At 32.1% G+C, this 19681-nt stretch overlaps 1 protein-coding gene across 14 annotated transcripts in view; it reads right to left on the bottom strand.

The window, feature by feature from the left end:
• Positions 1 to 19681, bottom strand: part of Srrm234 (Serine-arginine repetitive matrix 2/3/4) — a 57792-nt gene that overhangs the window by 33356 nt on the left and 4755 nt on the right. For all 14 annotated transcript variants that reach the window (XR_012412542.1, XR_012412543.1, XM_073982940.1 and 11 more), the window contains exons 3-4: positions 17390 to 17491; positions 1405 to 1776 (exon numbers count right to left, since the gene is read on the bottom strand). Coding sequence is in view for 12 of the 14 variants with exons in the window: in XM_073982940.1 (XP_073839041.1) it covers positions 1405 to 1776; positions 17390 to 17491 (474 nt within the window). In the remaining 2 variants the exon portion in view is untranslated. The remainder of the gene's footprint in view (positions 1 to 1404; positions 1777 to 17389; positions 17492 to 19681) is intronic.

The raw sequence follows: 19681 nt of genomic DNA on the forward strand, positions 1-19681 counted from the left end.
TTGCACATCGTAATATTTCTACCAGGCATAGATCAAGTTCGAATATGGATTATTATATCGGTCCACTCTTCGGGTGCCTTCACACAAAATGTCGGAAAAATGCAGTTAAAGACAGGTAGTGCGATTCTCTAACTCATTTTCAGAGTTACCGACAATTGTCGGTAAAATTAAAATGCTTATAATTCTGGTAAATAACGATATTATTTGGTAAGTTAGCGACCAATAAAAAGTAATCGTAAAGTTCTACCGATAGCAAGAGTGTTGACAAATTTTATTTGATTCAAAAAATGTGTTGGAGAATCGCATTACTGGGGCCTAATTACGACATTCGATTCGATCGAGTATTTGCTCGTGAATGAAAAAATAGAACTATGAATACCTATTCGCGCCACCAACCGTACATTTACTAAAGGAGATGCATTAGCAATTTATTACAACAATGTCAAAAAGTTTACAAACATAAATCATTTCGTAAATTTTTCTAGCACAACTTCATTCCAAAAGTATTATTCAACGATTTCAACAAATAATTACATTTCTTCATTAATAATTTTGTTTTTTTTTTTTAGTTTTTGCTATAAAGTAAACACATTTTTGCCACCTCCTTAATGTTCTTTGAACAACACATAGGTTTTCATAGTTCAATTTTTGCATTTACCAGCAAATATTCGATCGAATCGATGGCGTAATTAGGCCCCAGCTTTTTTTTCATCAGGTTGTTACATAGGCCCCTTTTACAATTTTTTCAAGGGCATTCTCCCCGAAAAAAATGGCATGAAAGCGTAAAAACGTCCTACGGCTACCATACGTAGTGCCTGGTGCGCAGAACAACATTAGACATAGATCCATACTTCCAGAGATATGGGCCTTTGAAATTCACCTGTTTATAACTTCGTAATTCATGAACATAAAATTACAATATGGGTACGATTGTAAAGCTTACGGAATACACAGGATACTGTGTTGGTCCGAACATGGCTATCGTAATATTTCTTGCGACCAACTGAAATGACTGGACGGCGTGTTATATATATATCGAAAAGATTGTCTACCAAAATAAAATCCACTACCAAAATGGACTACGTCGGTACATGTCTTCAAGTACCTCCTCCGCAATACTTTCCAGCTTTAATCCAAATCCATATTTTTGTCGACAAGTTCGTATATCGAAAAAGGGCTACAACATTCTGGAAACTCCCCAAACACAACATTTTTGTGAAAAGGCTTTTTTGTGTAGCCGGTATTCGATCTGCCTATAGATTAAAGTTTCAATTCACACAGACTACGTTTATATCTCTGTCAGCAAAGCCGACTGTTACTTTTTTACTTATTGTATATAAGAAAGATCTCAATATTCCAACCTATATTTTTAATTTTAAAAATTGTAACAAAATAACAACTTACCTCTCGCGTGTTCTTTTCTTTTTCTTCTTTTTAATGGAATGCTCATCATTATCTCCATTTCCACCTATAATACCAACTCCATCGCCGCCACCACCAGATGATGGAACATCACGTTCTCTTGATGGTGTCCGTACTAAAGCATAACGTTTTTCTTTTTCTTTAGCTGCTGCAGCAGATGCTGCTGCGGCGGCTTGTTCACGTTGAGCGTCCAGTTCTTTTTGTAAGGCTAAACTTTTAGCTAAATCTTCTTTAGCTTTACGATCCGAATCAAAACTGGAACCTTCAACAAAATATTCCGAGATGTTGAAGGCTTCACGTAGTTTGGCGTTTTTCTCTTGTTGAGCTTCAGCAATTTGATGGGTATCACGGACACTGTAATGAAAAGGAAAAGGGAATACATTAATATGATTAATTATCCTTTGGAAAAATATTAAGAGTACGTTTATACTAAAGCTTATTATCATGAATTATTTCATTTTATACATCAAATGATATCATGACAATAAGATCTGGTGAAAATATGGGTTTAAATAGGAATTTTTAAGAAATCTTAAGAAATGAAGTTACCTTTGCCCTTTAGTCTTTTTAGTTTCTAACATTTGGGCATTATTCATGAGAGTTTCCAAAAGCAAAGTAGGTGTTGAATTTTGTAAAATACCCAACAATTTCGGCAATGTTGTGGTATCATTGAAATTAAAACAACTTAAATAATTATTATTGGAGGTGGTGGTGGTAGTATTACTGGTGGAAGAATTGGAGTTTTTCCTGCAGCATAACGAGGACTTGTGGTTTATCAAACCAGCTGTTTCTGTTACATTGCCACTGAGGCCTGCACAGGAGCACAAACAGTGCTGCTGTCCCATGGATGGCTGTAAGAGAGCATGAGCCGGTGTTTGTTGAATTTGTTTTTGTTGTTTTCTTGCCACTGCAACCACCAACCCTTGTTTATTTTGTTTTCTCTGAGAGTATAACTGCTGCTGCTTTTGCTTCTTTTGCTTTTGTAAAAATTTTGATTTTTGTTTTGCTAACCAATTTTGTTTTGTTACGGGTTTTAGGGGTTTAAACTTTTTTGCCACCTCGGCATACAGCAATTCACTCTCGCTAATATATTTGCTGAAAACACTGGCTGTTGTGTTCTGCTGCTGGTGCTGTTGGTGGTGGTGATGATGATGGTGTATGGTGGTAATGTTATTGGTATGTTCATGTGACACCAATCGATTATCATGTTGAAAATATTGTTTTGTTGTATTTTTAGTACTTTTTGTTGTATTAATTGTTTTGTGGTGTTGCATTAATTTTTGAGATTTTTTAATGTTTTTGGCACTGGAGGTCGTTGTGTTATTGTTGTTGTTGTTTATTCCAAATTGTGGCTTCTTGCGGCGTTTTCGACGTTTCTTGGCTTTTAATGTTGTTGTTGCTGCTGCGGATGCTACTGCTGCTGTTGATGTTGTGGCATTGGCGGCAAGCAATGTTTGAATTTGTGTATGATGTTGTTGTTGCATGGAAGAGGACAACATTTTGGTAGATAATGTTTAGATTTTTTTTATAAAATTTTATTATTCTTTTTTTATTTTGTAGAGAAAGGACATTTAAAAATTGCTATAAAACTATGGCTGACAATGGATTTGTTTTAATATTTTTTTTCATGTAATATACTTACAATATAATTTATTTTTGTATATTTACTTACAATATATTTTTTTGTGTAGTTTTAATAATATGTATTTGCTTTTATGACTTTAATACTCTTTTTTTCAATTTCATTTACTGTATAGGAAGACTGTGGATTTCAATTATTTTCATTTATGATATCGATATTAATGTTTTTGTGGCTTTTGGTGATAAAATAGTATTCGATTTTTATCTCCTTTTACCAAAGAAGATAGGAAGACAATGTACTTAATACTTAAAACTAATATTGATCAAAATCCTTCTAAACTTTTGTGACTTTGCTTGAAAATTTTGCCAGTTAGGACGAAGATTGTTTTAATATTAATTTTAATTAATTTCTCGTTTGAGTTCGAGTTTTAAAAAAATTATCAAGGATCCTTACACCCAAATAGGGTCTTGTCTTATCGCTTTTTGACGTTTTAACTATTAATCAATAATTTTAAATTAATCAATAATTTTACTTATTTCTCCTAATAAGGGATCTATGTCTATATTCGACAGTAAATATACTTGGATATTTTTTTAAATAGTTTTTAATCGAGTAATGCATAAGAAGATCTAAAAGTTCAACTTTTTATATATTTTTGGGTAATATTTTGTTGTATATTGGAAGACAATGGACCTTCCTTCTACGACCTTCCATCAATATTAAGAAATGTTCTAATGGTTTTTGGCGATAAAATATTATATGATTTGTATCTCTTTTTACCAAAGGAGATTGGAAGACAGTGGATTTTAAATTGTGTATTAAATAGATTCCGGTCTTAAATATTTTTTATTATTTTTTTTTTCTTTTAAATAGAAAATTGACACTACTTATTATTTCACAAAAAAATTAAGATCCGTTTTATGTTAAGATGTATCTAATATACATTATAAATCTTCCCTTTACTTGCAATGAATTGTCAAACTAAATTTGCGACACGATCCTACTTTTGCAATAGTTTTCCACAATATTTTTTTATATATTTTTTCAATTTTATAAAAAAGATTCAATCAACAGAACTCGTTATTGTAATATTTCATTCAATAATTTTTTTCTCTTTAAATTTATGTATCAAAGATTCAAAATTACTTTGACCATATTTACCTTAACCTATGGCTGACTATGGATTATTATTCTAAATACAAAGGGCTATTTTTGGAGAATAACCTGTAATTTTTGTTTGATTTTGGCTATCTTTGGTGATATATTTGCAATTAAGACGATTTATATCTCCTTTTACCAAAGAAGATGGGAAGACATTAGAGTTTTCTTCAATGAAATAATATTTGTTCATAAAATATTTTTTGTAGATTACAATTTTTTTTAATATTATATTGATTGTAATGATTATTCTTCAAATAATCGAGATTTTTATTTGATTTTCGCTATCTTTGTTCATAAGACGATTTGTATCTCCTTTTACCAAAGGAGATGGGAAGACATTAGAATTTACTTAAATGAAAAAAATATTTTTTTTAATATTTTCTTTTCTTATTAGCTATTACTAATGATTATTCTCAAAATAATGGATATTTTCTGTTTGATTGTGGCTATCTTTGGTGATTTCTTTGTAGTTAAGACGATTTATATCTCCTTTTACCAAAGAAGATAGGAAGACATCGGAGTTTCAATTATAATTAAGATGTTAATAAAAAAATATTTTTATGTTTTATATCCTTGGGATAATGGAAGACTTGGTTACTTATATAAAAATATTTGTTTATATTACATTACATTATTTAGTTGGTATTTCTGGTTTGTTTACATAAATTTTTGGTTGTTATATAATATATTTGAATCTAATTATTTACATTATCGTTTGTTTTTGTTTGATAATAAATATTTATTTATCATATATTGTATCAATAAAAGTTTACAATTCATTTTAATAATATCATAGTATGAATTATTAAAAAAATGCCAATAAAAATGTATTGTTATTTCTGCTTGTATAATTTAGTTTTTCCGATGTTGACCGTGACCAAATAATATTAATATTTATTTTTTAATTTGTATATATTGAATATTTATTATATTATGTTTTTTAATTATTTTTTAAGTATTATATAAGTTTATGTTTTTAATAATTACAATTTTATATTAACATTTCTATTTTTAATTATTTTTGTTTAATTTTTTATATAATTTCTTCATTATATTAAACGCTATTGAATTTATTTTCTGATTTATTAATTTGCTGTCTGCGATGAAGGTGGACCAATATATTTTTAAAATTTTTGTGTAATTTTTTTTTATTAAATTTTTTTAATTATTTATTAAGTATTATATAGTTTTTATATTATATTAATATTTTTATTATTATAATTTTACATTTGTATTAAATTTATTGTTATTTATGCATTTATAATTTAGTTTTTGTAATGTTGACGGTGACCAAATAATATTAATATTTATTTTTTTAATTTTTTTTTAGTATATACTGAATGATATTTATTATATTATGTTCTTTTTTAATTATTTTTTAAGTATTATTTTTATGTTATTTATTATTACAATTTTGTGTTATTTATAATTACAATTTTATTTTATATAATTTCTTCGTTATATTAAACGATATTGAATTTTATTATTATTTTCTTATTTATTTATTTGCTGTCTGTAAAGGTGACGGTGACCAATATATATTTTAAATTTTTGTGTTATTTTTTATTTATTACATATTTTTTTAAATATTATATAGTTTTTATATTATATTATTATTTTTATTATTTTAATTTTACATTTGTATTAAAATGTTTTTAAATTTGTTAATATTAAATTAAATTTTTATATTAATTGTGTTTAATTGTTTTTAATTTATTACATTAAGTTTATTGTATTATTTATTAATTATAATATTATTTTTATTATTTCTTTATTATTATTTTTACATTTATATTTATTTATATATTAATTATAATTTATTTATATTTTATTGTTAAAATTTCGTTTTGTTGCCGAATTGATTTTAGTAGTTTCATTGATTCAATATATAATTTTTTTAAAATATATTTTTCTTTATTTGTTTATTGTTGAAAAATAATTTTTGTTTAGTATATAAAAATAAATGTATATCAAACTTTAATTTTTACCCCACAAAAATTATTTAATTTTTTGAGATGGTAACGGTGATAGGTTTAATTTATTTTTTACATTATATTACTTTGTATTAAAATTTTATTGTTATACATTTTTAATTATAAAAATTATGAAATTATAATATTTAATATATTAATGTTATATAAATATTTAAATATTATTTAATTTTATTATTATAATTTTGTTTGTATTGCTACTAAATTGATTTTTAGTAGAATTTATGCATAGAATTTTAAAGGAATGATTCATTTATGATTTTTAAATAAATACATTAACAAAATTTTTTGGAATGGTTACCAAAATGTGATTTCCTTTTATTTTATAAATTTTTATTTTATAGCTTATTATGAATTTATTTTTTATTATTATAAATTTAAAATTATTGTTATGATTTTATTGTATTAATTATTACTTATTATATTATTATAATGCTATTATTTTTCATTAGCACTAAATTGATGTTTTAAGTAGTTATATTGGTTTAATAGATTTATTTATTTTTATTTATAATTTTTTATTTTTATATTATTATGTGTTTAGTTTTTTATTACTAAAAAGTTTAAATAATTTTTGTAATTGAGCTAAATATTATTTATTATATTAACAATTTTATTATTCCATAATTATATTATTATTGGTATTAAATTAATATTTAGTTGTTATATAAATTTAATATTATTTTTATTTATGAGTTAATAAATAAAATTTCATCCGAAAATATTATTAAAAATAATATTTACTATAAATTTTATTTTTTTTTTTATTTATTTGTTTTGTAATTGAAGCCAAATTATTAGTTTGTGACCAATATATTATATTATTAGTATTAATTTTGGTATAATTTAAATTTTATTATTATTATACATTTTAAATTATTATATTTATTAATAATTTATGAATAGCTGTTATTTTTTTTTATTTTGTTTATGTATGTACAATTTCATAGAGATTGAAAATTATTATATTTTAGTTTCATTTATATTTTTATTTTTTTATATAATTTTTATTAAAATGTTCACTATTTCTATATTTTTTTTTTAATTTTTATAAAACTATTAAATTAAAATATATTACATATTTATTTTTATACCCAAATATATACAATTTTTATTGGTTTTAATTCTATTATTTTGTAATTTATTTTTGCACTTTCATAAGTTATTTGTTTATTTAATTTTTTATATTTTTTTATTTTTAATTTTATATATTATTTAATTTTTTTTATATTATTTAATTTTTTTTATAATTTATGTTTTTTATTTTTAATTTTTTATATTATTTAATTTTTTTATATTTTTTAATTTTAATTTTTTATATTATTTAATTTTTTTTTTATATTTTCATCGATTTGTTTGTTAAAAATTTATTTTTTTATTTTATTATTTACGTTAAAAATGTAAATCTTATTAATATAAATTGTATATTTTTTTAAATAAATTTGTATATATTTTTGGTTTTTGATATTTTTAATAATATTTTCTGGGCAACTTTAGCTATTTGATTTCATTTTTTACATATATCGAAATTTCTCTATACCTTTGGAACAAGACGAGGTATCATCAATTAATTCGAAACAATTTTCATCACTAGTAAAGTCCCCTTAAAAGATAACATTGCATATTGGAATTGGCTATGGCATACTGATAGAAGGACTGTGTAGTTCTTTAGTTCTATGCTTAAATCCGTAATATAAGGCTTTCTTGTTGTAATATGACTTTGATCCTACAATATTGCCTTAGCGGGATGTCAGTCATTGGCTATGTATATCTCGCTTAGTTTAGGATCTTATTCGGTGGTGCCTTCTAATTGAGAGACCATGTTAAGTTATATATATACGGCTAAAATGAGATGTCAGTCCTTGTTTGTGTAAAACTCGAGAAGTATCGGAACGAGCATTTGACTGTCAAGGAAAAGTTGATCCGCTTAAGTTACCAAAGCGATTGTAAAACTTGTAGAAAAAAGTATATTCTAGAGTATTTTGAATCAATTCTAGTTTTTTGGAACTGTCTCACTTTTTACAACGGTTGGCGGTTTCGGAAAATTTGCATTTGTTAAATTCTTCTTCTTTTAAATTTCCTTGAAATTCTTCCAATTAGGCATTCATACAGTAAACTAAATAGAAATGTATGCTAAACCCTTTTTGACGGTGATTTTGATGCAATTAGATAGAATATGAATATCATTGAAATATTAATCGCAACATTGAAGTAAAGATTTTTCGTTTCAAATTCTAAAAATCCTAAGAAATTTATTTGAATAAGTTCCGCATCCACTTCTATTGGGTTTAAAAGGCGTTTTCATCAATTTTTTTCTTTTAAAATGTTGGGATACTTTGCATATTTTTTGGAAAAAGCTTTTCGATTATGAATGTTCGTTCCTCTTGTTCCAAAAACTGTCTTTTAAATTGTAAATATCCTTTCTACAGACTTTTTTTTCAAATTTTCAATACAACTTTCTATTTCCATAAACGTTTTTGAAGATTAGTATATTTTTTATTAATTTTTAACTTCCACTTTGGTTTTCAAATTTTACATTTAATGTTTTAAAACATTTGTCCGTTACAATTCCAACTAGCTTCGTTTAGCTGTTTAATCGATTTATTACTGAAGAACTTATCTTTCATTTAAATTGGCAAAGTTCGATGGTACATAAAACAAAGCCAATGGAAGACTTAATTAGCGATTTGTTGTTTACATTTAAAATGAATTAAAATTCCATTTTATTTTTCCAGTTAATGTATCAGTTTTTTTTTTTTTGTCAAGTAAGCATTACACAATTCCAACAACACAAAATAATCCACTTAACATTGCTGCCTGCCTGTCTGCCGGGTAACATCAACAATTCTCCGTCGTAGGGGGTTGGTTGGATAGATTCGTTGATTAAAAGCCAAGTTAAAACACCAAAAAGAATAGCGTGTGTATATTAAGGAACGACTGCAGCGCCATGTTGAAATAGGTGGTGAGATGAGGTGGTGGTATGAATACCAGGAAGATTTGATTAAAAACCTTTCGTTCTAAAAGACAAATTTTTGCTATTTGTCTTTAAATGTTAATTTTTTCTTCTTTAAAAATCTTTGTTTATTTTAAATTATATAATATTGCCAAATATTTCTCATATTCTCGTTTTCAAAGTGTCAACACTTCTTTCTTTGCTTCACTGAGAAAAATATTTTTTTTGTGATTTTTTCCTTTTAACTTTTCAAAGAATTTTCGATTTTTCCATTGGCAATATTTTGTCTAACTTTTGTTTTATGTTTATTGTTGTTTGCATTTTTTAAATATTTTTTAAAACTTTATATTTTTATTTGTTGTTTTGTTGTAAAACATTAGCTTTTCTGTTTAAATATTTCAGCCCATTGTATAAATATATATATTTTTAGTATATTTTATATAATTTTTTTCTTTTGTATCCTTTCGAACATCCTTTGCTTTTGGAAGACACTTGATAACTGAGTAGAATTTTCTTAAATGGCAAATTTCTCTATATATACCCTGCAGCAAAAAAAGGGATTACAAAAATTGGCTTACAGACAATTTTGCTCTCATTTTCCAACCCCAACACCACCCACAAAATGAAAAAATACAGCCACCAAGTTTGGTGGTAAAGTTTACCTCATTAGTTATGGCTACCGAATGCTGGGAGATTTCCTTGCAATTGTTACACAATTCTCTTCAGGACACAGTTTGCAATAAATCTACGTTTATACATACATCCATATTAACTGCCAGTGCTCTCTGAGAGTTTTAGAAGAGGATTGTGTGTTTTGAACACTAAGGACTTGTTTAACATTATGAAAATTTTGGGTAAGCGGACATACATATAATTTGCAAAAGGAAACTAAAAAATTATGCTTTGGGAAACTATTTAGCATATTCAAACAATAACAGTGGGGAATATTGTCCTTACACATTTTTCCTATACAAAAAATGCTTGAATTACCATGGAATGTATGAGAACAGCTTATAGTTTACATCCCGCCCATTAATAGTTGTAATCCAGGATATAAGCTCAACATTAGCCTGCTTTTGGAAGGCGCATGATTTGTATGCATTCGGTCCTCGGCAATGACCATATAGCACTGGCTGATCGGATTGATGGCTCTACGTTTTGCATGGTCGAATAACCGAAATTTCGAATACCCATAAATTTGAGCTTTGCTGAGCCAACCTAACTCTAGGAAGTTAATGACACTGGAAGTTAATAGGTTGGCCGATTTTCACAAGCGGAACAAGGGCTAGGTCATCTGAAGAGTTGCAACATTGGAGAAGGAATTAGTGAATTGCGGGCAACGCTCTAGAACCCTTTAAAGAAGGAAGATTCGAAGAGATGAAGTTATTTTAATCCACAATTTTCGAGCACCCTGGGATAGACAGGGCGAAGAGGAGAGTAGATCTAGAGGAGAGCATTAGATGCTCTGCAACAGAATGCAAATGTCATTGGGAACGTGAAATTGTCCAATGCGTTGGACCCTAATGGAATCTCCATGGCAATGCTTAACAGCTGGATGAATCTGAAGTCGAGTATCTCACGAAAAATCTTAACATGTCGCTAGCAACAACGTTTGTGGCCGAAGTTTAAATATGGGCAGGATAGTTCCGCTACTGAAGCCAAGCAAGGATGTCAGCAAAGGTGAATCGTTCAGACTGATTTTTCTTTATTTCTCCCCAAAATCAGAAATATTCACATATTGAACGAAGACTCGGCCAGAAAAACCGTTGCGATAGGATAGTGTTGGTGGCGCTAGCCTTTGATACTGTCAAACACTCCCGCTGCTTGAGGACATTGAGCAGACATTGTGATCGTTACGCATGCGGGTAATTGTATGATCTTGGCGTTAGCTTTTTAATCGATCTTACTAGATATTTCCCAATGTTCTAGTCGTTAGTAACAGAATTTCGAACACTATCTACTACAAAACCCTACTACAAACTGAGATAAGGACCTCAGGTTCCCAGCCGGTAGCACTTGGGGTGCAGACAGACAAAGAGTCGTACATTCTTCCAGTATGGCAGCACAATGGTGTTACCGTAAGAGTCATCTTAATAACCGTATCTAATCACCCCACCAAGGCATGTCAATAGGTATATTCATGATCTAGAGAGAGAGAGGTCCAACGATATAACATTGAACCCCATTGGGAAAAGTTGGGGCCTAAACCCATCGATTATACACTGGTTGTATAACACCGTGGTTAGACCCATTTTATCCTATGGTTCTCTTGTTTAGTGGCACTCACTGCGCCAAAAATCGACATCCGGTAGGCTTGACAAGGTACAAAGAGCTGCCTCGATTATCAAAACTGGAACCACCAGGAGCACACCACAGGCTGCTCTGAACGCAATGCTGAACTTAAAACCACTGAGTCTCAGCATTAAGTGTCAGGCAACTCGCAGTGCCCTACGGCTGCATGAACAGGATCTCTGACGCGGTTGTACCTATGGGCATGGTTGTATCCTGAACGAATCAGGCATAAATGTGAACCAAACTGAGCGACTATATATCACCAGTCCTGAGATTTGACGATATAGACTTCGTTATACCTAGTAGAGATGACTGGAACCGCAGTAACCCCCCTCTGGACGGTCTGGCTTTCTATACAGACGGTTCCAAGATGGAGGAAGGTACCGGGACTGGTGTCTACTGTGAAATACTATCTCTTGAGTACACCTAAAGGCTAGACAGCAACTGTAGTGTTTTCCAGGCTGAAATCTTCGCGATTTGGAAGGCAGCGGAATTGATAAAAAGTTTGGATGCAGAAATCTTTGAACCGGTGACTATCTTTGTGGATAGCCAAGCGGCTCTTAAAGCCATCAAATCCTGCAACATCAAATCCGATGTCGTCCTTAAGTGTAGATCAGCCTTGGGAACGCTAACTAACGGCTTCCGGCTATGCTGGGTACCAGGACACTGCGACTATCTGGGTAATGAAAGAGCAGACGAATTAGCTAGGCGAGGATCGCAGTCCACAGACCTAGCTATCGCTGACTCGATCAAACCACCCATTTGTCATTTCTTCAAAATATTGAAACGTTCTCTGACGAAAGAGCCAGTGAATTGTGGCATAATGAACCTAGGTGCATTGTGGCAAGATCCATATGGCCGTCTCTGTCAGTCAAAAGAACGAACTCTCTGCTGAACCTGAGTAAAGCTGAAGTTAGAGTAACGACGGGAGTCATTACTGGACACTGCTACATCAGGGCCCATACCATCAAATGGGATGAGGATGTTACTGACTACTGCAGACTCTGTGAGGACGAGGAGGAGTTAGAGACGATCGAGCACATCCAGTGTTGTTGTCCAGCAATGGCTCCTAGACGGCATAGGTTAGTAGGTGTTCACTTTCCACTGTGTCTAACTTTCTACTCAACTGCGGAACCTGCAGTGATCTACAACATAATCAAAAATCTGAAGTGGCTGGGACAGCGCAACCTGAACGCGTAAATTAATTCAACTATTTTGCCTACCATTAAAAAATAAATCTTTTCTCCTACTCTAAAACTATTACTCCACTCTTAAACTTTCTTGTAATTTATTCGTTCTTCACTTTGCTAACAACTTCCTCTTTTTATTTTTTCCCCCCTATCCTCTCTTTTTCCATCTCCTCTTTTCCTGCAGCTTTTTTCTACTGGATGATCACAATGGACCGGAAGGTCTCCGAGTGACGCAGTCACAAGTTAGTGGCTGCACATCCCCTAACCTAACCCCTAGAACAGAAAACCCATCAAGCATTCACACAGATGCATTCGAAGTTGTCATAAACAACTATCATATGAATGTGGTCCTTGGAGTACATCTCTCATCTAGCGCAGTTTAAGAACATCAGCTGCCACGACAAACCAGGAGCTAGTTTCATGGCGCAGTTCCCAACACGGACGAACTGGAATCCTACGTCGACCAACGGCCTCGGGGAACATTAGTGACTATATGTCACCACAAATGCCGTTCGAGGCAACGAAGGTGCATATATGATTGGACACTTAGCACCTCTAGACGGTATAGAGATTTATACCGACGGCTCTAAGATGGAAACAGGCACAGGAGCAGGTGTCTATAGCAATTCCCTGGATCTACGTATTTCATACAAGCTGAACGAATATTGTAGTGTCTTCCAATACGACAAGCACCACCTCTACACTGTAGCATCGTCAATCGCATCCCAGCTACATCTCACCCATATTCATCACCTCAATCCTAACAATCTTCACAACACATATCTATATCTAACCAACATCATCACTACAACTATAGTCTCAACAACCTCTTCTTGCCTTTACAGACGAGCCGCTAATTGCTTGTCATCCGCAGGCATCACCTTCACACCACATCACTACACCTATGGTCTCATCTACCACACCCATAGTTTACATCTTCAACTTCTCTCTAACCTGGAACGTTCATCTATATACACATCTAAATCGCATCCATAACCATCAGTCCATCAATAATCAGCACCACTAACTAAGATGCCGAACAGTCGCACACACACACCAGCCCAGAACCTCCAGAAGCTACATCCACAACCACATCGCCTACAATCTTCATCTATTCATAACTACCGTCACACATATGCATCTTCATCATACCATCACATCTTCAACCAGTTTCAATATCCAGGATGAACACAATGGACCTCAAGGTCTCCGAGTGGAGTGGCTGCCAATACAGCAGCTGCGCATCCTATAACCTAACGACAAACCAGAGTACAATCCCACGGCTACGAGTGTTTTTTGTGCCGGATTGACCTGAACCAAAAGGGCTTCGGCCAGCGGCTGCCAACCCATCATCAAACCTATGCTGCTACAACAACACGTGCAGGAGTCTAAATTTTTATAGGTCAAGGATTGATGACACCATCCAAAATTTCTACCCTCCATGCTGTACAGGTCCGCACAACAATCTACACCTTAATTAACTCCAGTAGCTTGTGGTAAGCTACATTCCAAAATCTGGAAGTGGGATTTACTCACAGTACTTAAATATTTCGAGAGTTCTCGATATGTAACGAACTCTTGGAAAGTCATGTCTGTGGACCCAGATTCACCATTAAATGCAAGTGAAAACAAGTAAAAAGGTATCAGTCGGCTTTGCCGACAGAGATATACCCTCAGCCTGTGTGGATTGAAATACTTTTTTTCCCAAAAAAAAAAAAAAAAAACTTATGTATTTAGGGGGGTTTTCAAAAGTATGGATAGAATTAAAACTCAAAAATTTGCGGGGATATCGATAGATAGGGCTTTTTATCACACTAGCCTGCGAAAAACATAATATAGCTATATTCGATAATATATTCGGTTCGAGCCCTCCAGCCACTACATATGGTGCTATAGGGCTGTTTTCTTAAGAAGTATGGACTTGCCCCTCAAAAAACATTTACTGCCGTAATTGAGTCAGCGAATGCAAGTCGCTTCAACAAAAATCAAAGTGATTCGAGAGCAGGTCTTAAAATGAATTTATCCAAAATTGTGTGTGGGACGTACCCGAAGGAGTGGACCGATTGAGTCCATATTGGAACCTTATCTAAGTCTGGTAGGAAGTTAACCATGTACAAAGTATGGACCAAATCGGTTGCTCCCTTTAGGAGTTATCGTGCACACAACATTCCCGAACATTTTCGAACTTTTGTGGTAGAGATACCTCAAGGAGTGGACCGATATGGCTTATCTTCGAACTTAAACTAAGTTTGCACAAAATATTACAAAGACCAAATTGTGGACCGAATCGGCAGATCGGTTCGAGAGTTATCTTGCGCTCCAACCACTACACACGGTGTCACAGGGCTTTTTTGTACCTTTCAGGCTATTTTCTCAGGAAGTATGGCCCCTGATGAAGCTTATACCGTTATATGGGGGGCAATGAATGCAATTGCTACAACAAAAATCAAAGCAATTCGTGAAAAGGTCCTAAACTGAACGAAATTTTGTGTGGGAGGTACCTCATCTAAGTCTGGCAGAAATTTCACGATGTGCAAAGTATGGACCACATCGGTTACTTCCTTCAAGACTTATCGTGCGCACAAATTTTCCGAACATTTCCGAACTTTTTTGGGGAGGTACCGGAAGGAGTGGACAAAATATTGCGAAAGCCAAATTTTGGACCAAATCGGTTCATCCGTTCGAGAGTTATCGTGCTCACCAGTCAGACAGACAGACGGACGGACATTGCTAAATCGACTCCCAATTGTCTGAAACACTTTTCTTCCAAACATACTTGGGGTCTAAAACCATTATTTCGATGAGGCACATTTTGCCCTATGAAAGTGTATATACCCTCGTTAGCATAAATGCTGAGGGTATAAATATCGGGAGAAAAGAATGAGTATGAAAAGGTAAGCGTTAGAAACTTTAGAAGGTGAAACGCCAAACGGATATTTATGTTGCAGACACACTTTACTACAAAGATGATACCGGGAACCGATGTAGATAATTTGTTATAAACGACTTAATCAAATGGACACGAAATAATAAGTTTTATGTTTGGCAAGTCCACCATACACCAGACCTTCATTTTACGCTGAATACTCAAAGACGGCTATAAGACTTCTTCGCCAGACCTTTGACATCAAATCAAGTTCAAGGCATCAACGTGCAATATGTTCAAAACCCTGATTCTTATTTTTAGCTCAACTATATGGGACTAGCTTCTAGCTAGCCGAGTCCGAAAAAATGTCCAACCTAATATGACACCAAGTTATAGAGAAGTTTGAAGGCCAAAAAAACTCATTTTTCATGATTTTTTTTTCAAAGATACTACCAATATTTTTAGTTAGATTTTTTGTACCTGGAAGAGCACATCTTGAACTACTTCTGGAATTTTTGCTGTTGAAAAACACTGCTTAGTCCTGTGGGAAATGGCTACCTGCGAAACCCTTTTTTATAAAAGCGTTTTACGGTGCCAACTCAAAACGGATGGGCCAAGCTTCGTATAATTTTATGGGCGATTTAAGAACCTAATAATCTTGTCTTTGAGCGAAACAGAGCTTTAAAAAATCGATTAAAAAATGTGAGGTGTCAAAGTCAAAATTTCTGATTATAACGAAAATTTTGACAGATTTTCGTCAAAAATTCGGGCAAAAACTTAAAAAAATCTATCTCGCTTAAAGACAAGCTTTTTATGTATATAATCAGCTCACCAAACTATATGGAGATCGGTCGATTCGTTTTCGAGCTATCGTTGGCACCGACTTCAAAAATGCCACTTAGCGAAACACGAGTTTCAAGTTTCCACGCTACATACAAACCACAATAAATTGTTCCCTTCCAATGCTCATATCTCAGGCAATTTTGCTCCGATCGTGTTGATTTTTTTGCAGCATACTCTAAACAACCTGTGCTTCAAAATAAGCCAATAATATTTTTTTTTCGATTTTTTGAAAGTGACAAGTAGAGGTAACCCTTCAATGGCTGAAATACTCAAAAACTGCAAGTCAATATTTTGCATCGCATCACGATTCACTGTTTTGAAAAAGGAGGAAGAATAATGACTCCCTGAGTTGTTTAAGAGAAAAATTCTTCGAAAGATCTATTGACCAATCTGGGTTGACAAAGAATATCCACCCACGTAGTATAAATTACGAGGTATAACACGTCAGGCCCTAGCTGGGATGTCAGTACGAAAGATCCAAGATTCCGATGGAAAAAACAAAATCAAAGAGCATATCTCAAAGCATGGTATACAGATTTGACGAGACAATGTAAAAGATCGGTATGGTTAGAAATAATTCTTAGTTGGACACTCATCTAAGTAATACGGATGTTCTAATGAATGTAATAAGATTCTCTCATTACAGCAGTAAATGACCACTGAAGACGTCTTAAGACAACTGTTATTACTTTGCTTTCTACATTTTCAAACTGCCACATCTTTCACAACAAAACACTTTCTCACAACAACGTTAAACAAGTCCTAAGTGTAGTTTCATTTAGTTTGCAATGTGGAAAGAGACGACGAAGAACATCCACATTACATTATTGATTATTCCAATTTAATGGAAACAAATCACACAAAAAAAAATTTTGCAACACACCATGTCAAATTTTGTAAGTATATGAGGAAGAAAAGTGCATACAATGTAATGACATTGCGTGAATTTTGGCCGTTAACTCTATTGACTTTCTTCTTAAACATTACATAATCAAAACATGTTCATTATTGGGTGGCACACGAAGTGAACAGATTTCACATACGACGACGAAAGAAAATATTGAAAAATATAAAAAGGCAAATACTTACGCTACTCTACCAAATTCATCTTTTGGTATATCTGTCTTTCCTGTTCCCAATAATTTTTGTCTATATGAATCAACTTTGGCCTTGATTTCTTCAGGTGAAAGTCTGCAATGGGAAAAAGTGGAAATAAAAAGTAATTTAATTTTAGGCAATTAAAACGAAATACAATAGGAAAATTGTGTATAAGCTGCGAAATATTTTAACATACCATTAATTTGTTCTTATTTTTAATTTTGTTGGGTATAATTTTCGTTCGGATTTTCGTTCAAAAGAAAATATTTTACAGACTAAACATTTAAAACTTTTAATTCATTTAAAATATATACTTTTTCTTATAATATTTTTTATCCTCGAATAATTAATTATAGTGATATACTATTTAATAATATATGTATGTTGTGGTGTTGTACGTTTGACGTTTTCCTCAGTAGTGAGGTGTGTTGACAATTCTATGTACAATAAGTGATTTTTCTTTATATTCTTGTGATTTCGGAGTATCCGTAAACTGCTGTTGTTCACAAGGAGAGTTGAGTTGAAAATACACATAGAAATTGCACTATATCCGACCATCCACCCTTTGCAACTCAACAAAAACACTGCTATTGCAGGTTTCCTCTTTTTGTTTTGCTCGTCGTATTGGACGGATGGTTTGAGGGTTGAAAAACAATAGCTAGGAAAATCAAAATGTTAACGAACGGCCGGAAGAGTATAATGTTGTTTACTACTAACTTAAAATGAGAGAGAACGAAGAGCTTATTTGGTGGTTATTGACAGCAGCAGCAGTTCAAGTGGGAGAGTCACAATAAGTGCACAAATAACAGAGAGAATCAGGGTTAACCTTACCACCCATATATTTTGGGGTTGGGGGTAGTAAATATAGTAAGTTCTTCTTCTTAAATTACAAGATATGTTACTAAGTAATATTTGGAAAGAAGTCATACAACAACATAGAGCCACACACATGCATTCATTTGACATTGGTGTAGGTATTATTGGGAACAACAACATTTTGAGAGTGATGACATTTTTAGTGTGTAATTATAGTAATTATGGTATATATCATGGCGCATATGTAGAGCTTTGGTTGCAAATTAAGGATGTGATTTAATTGCATTCAAATGATACCACTACCCATGTAAATGGTTCATGCTTTTTGGGTGTTTATCATAAAAATTTATGTGATTGAAGATTTTTGTGGGTCACATAGGAATTTAATGAGGATAACTTGAAAAGTACATGTATGTTTGGAAAACTATAGCTATTTTTTTTTTTTGTTCATATGAATATCCCCGAATTGGAAATATTTGCGTGTGGCGTTTAAAACATTTCTAGAGAATTAATTCTGGGAAAGGACTTTTAAATTAATAAATTTAATGGCGAAATATTAGACTTTTAAGAAAAGGGTGCCAGGAGGATTGGTATCGGGAGACCGTAAACTGGGTTAAAAAACATATTAATTTTATTTTAAAGGCGAAACTGAAAACTACTCTGACATCTGAAATCACATCTACGTTTTTAGAACTGATAAGAATTAAAAGGGGTAATATTTCATACAGGACCCACCATTATTTGCTCCAAAATATTCAAAATATTTGCTCTGTTCCAGAACCTGCAAAAAGCTACTTCTTTTGCCATAAGTTGAATATAAGGACTGGAACCGGATCGATAATAAAAGAAATTTCGATTTAAAGGAATTTTGTTCGCGTTAGCCGAGATTTGTTCCTGTCCATAGGAGAAAGACTTAAATCACCGGCCGAAGTCCGGCTATATATGAAAAATTTCGATTTAAACTAAACTTATCGTCAAAACCAAGGCTTTTTTGAACTTTCGGAGCCTATATCTCGGGAAGTATCGACTTCCTGCACATGATATATATTGGCACTACAAGCCCTACCTGTGGTAAAAATTTCAGATTGATCGGTATCCAGTCCAAACATTCAACCTGCTCCCTACTTTTTACTACGATAAGATTTTTTCCTTTATGGTATCGAAAAAAAAATAGTAAAAGTTAGTAGATTTTTGCAGTTCTGGAACAGACCAATTCTTTTTTCGAATATTCTTAATTCTCTTTAAAATTACAAATATTGTTGATATCTACGATATGTTCAAGGTCCTTTTAGGGTATTCCTTTGCTTCCGTGCCTATATGACGTTAAAGTCTGTTCCGGAATCTAAATTTTAATTATCGTTGGAACACTCTCTCTATAACATGAATATACATCCTGATATGCCGTTACAGTTCTCAGGGCGTCTTTCTGATAGGTTTATATATTGGTCCAACGCGTTGCACTTATGT

Source organism: Musca autumnalis, unplaced genomic scaffold (assembly GCF_047663935.1).
Source record: "Musca autumnalis isolate F117 unplaced genomic scaffold, ASM4766393v1 scaffold_4, whole genome shotgun sequence".
Classification (NCBI taxonomy): Eukaryota; Metazoa; Arthropoda; class Insecta; order Diptera; family Muscidae; genus Musca; species Musca autumnalis.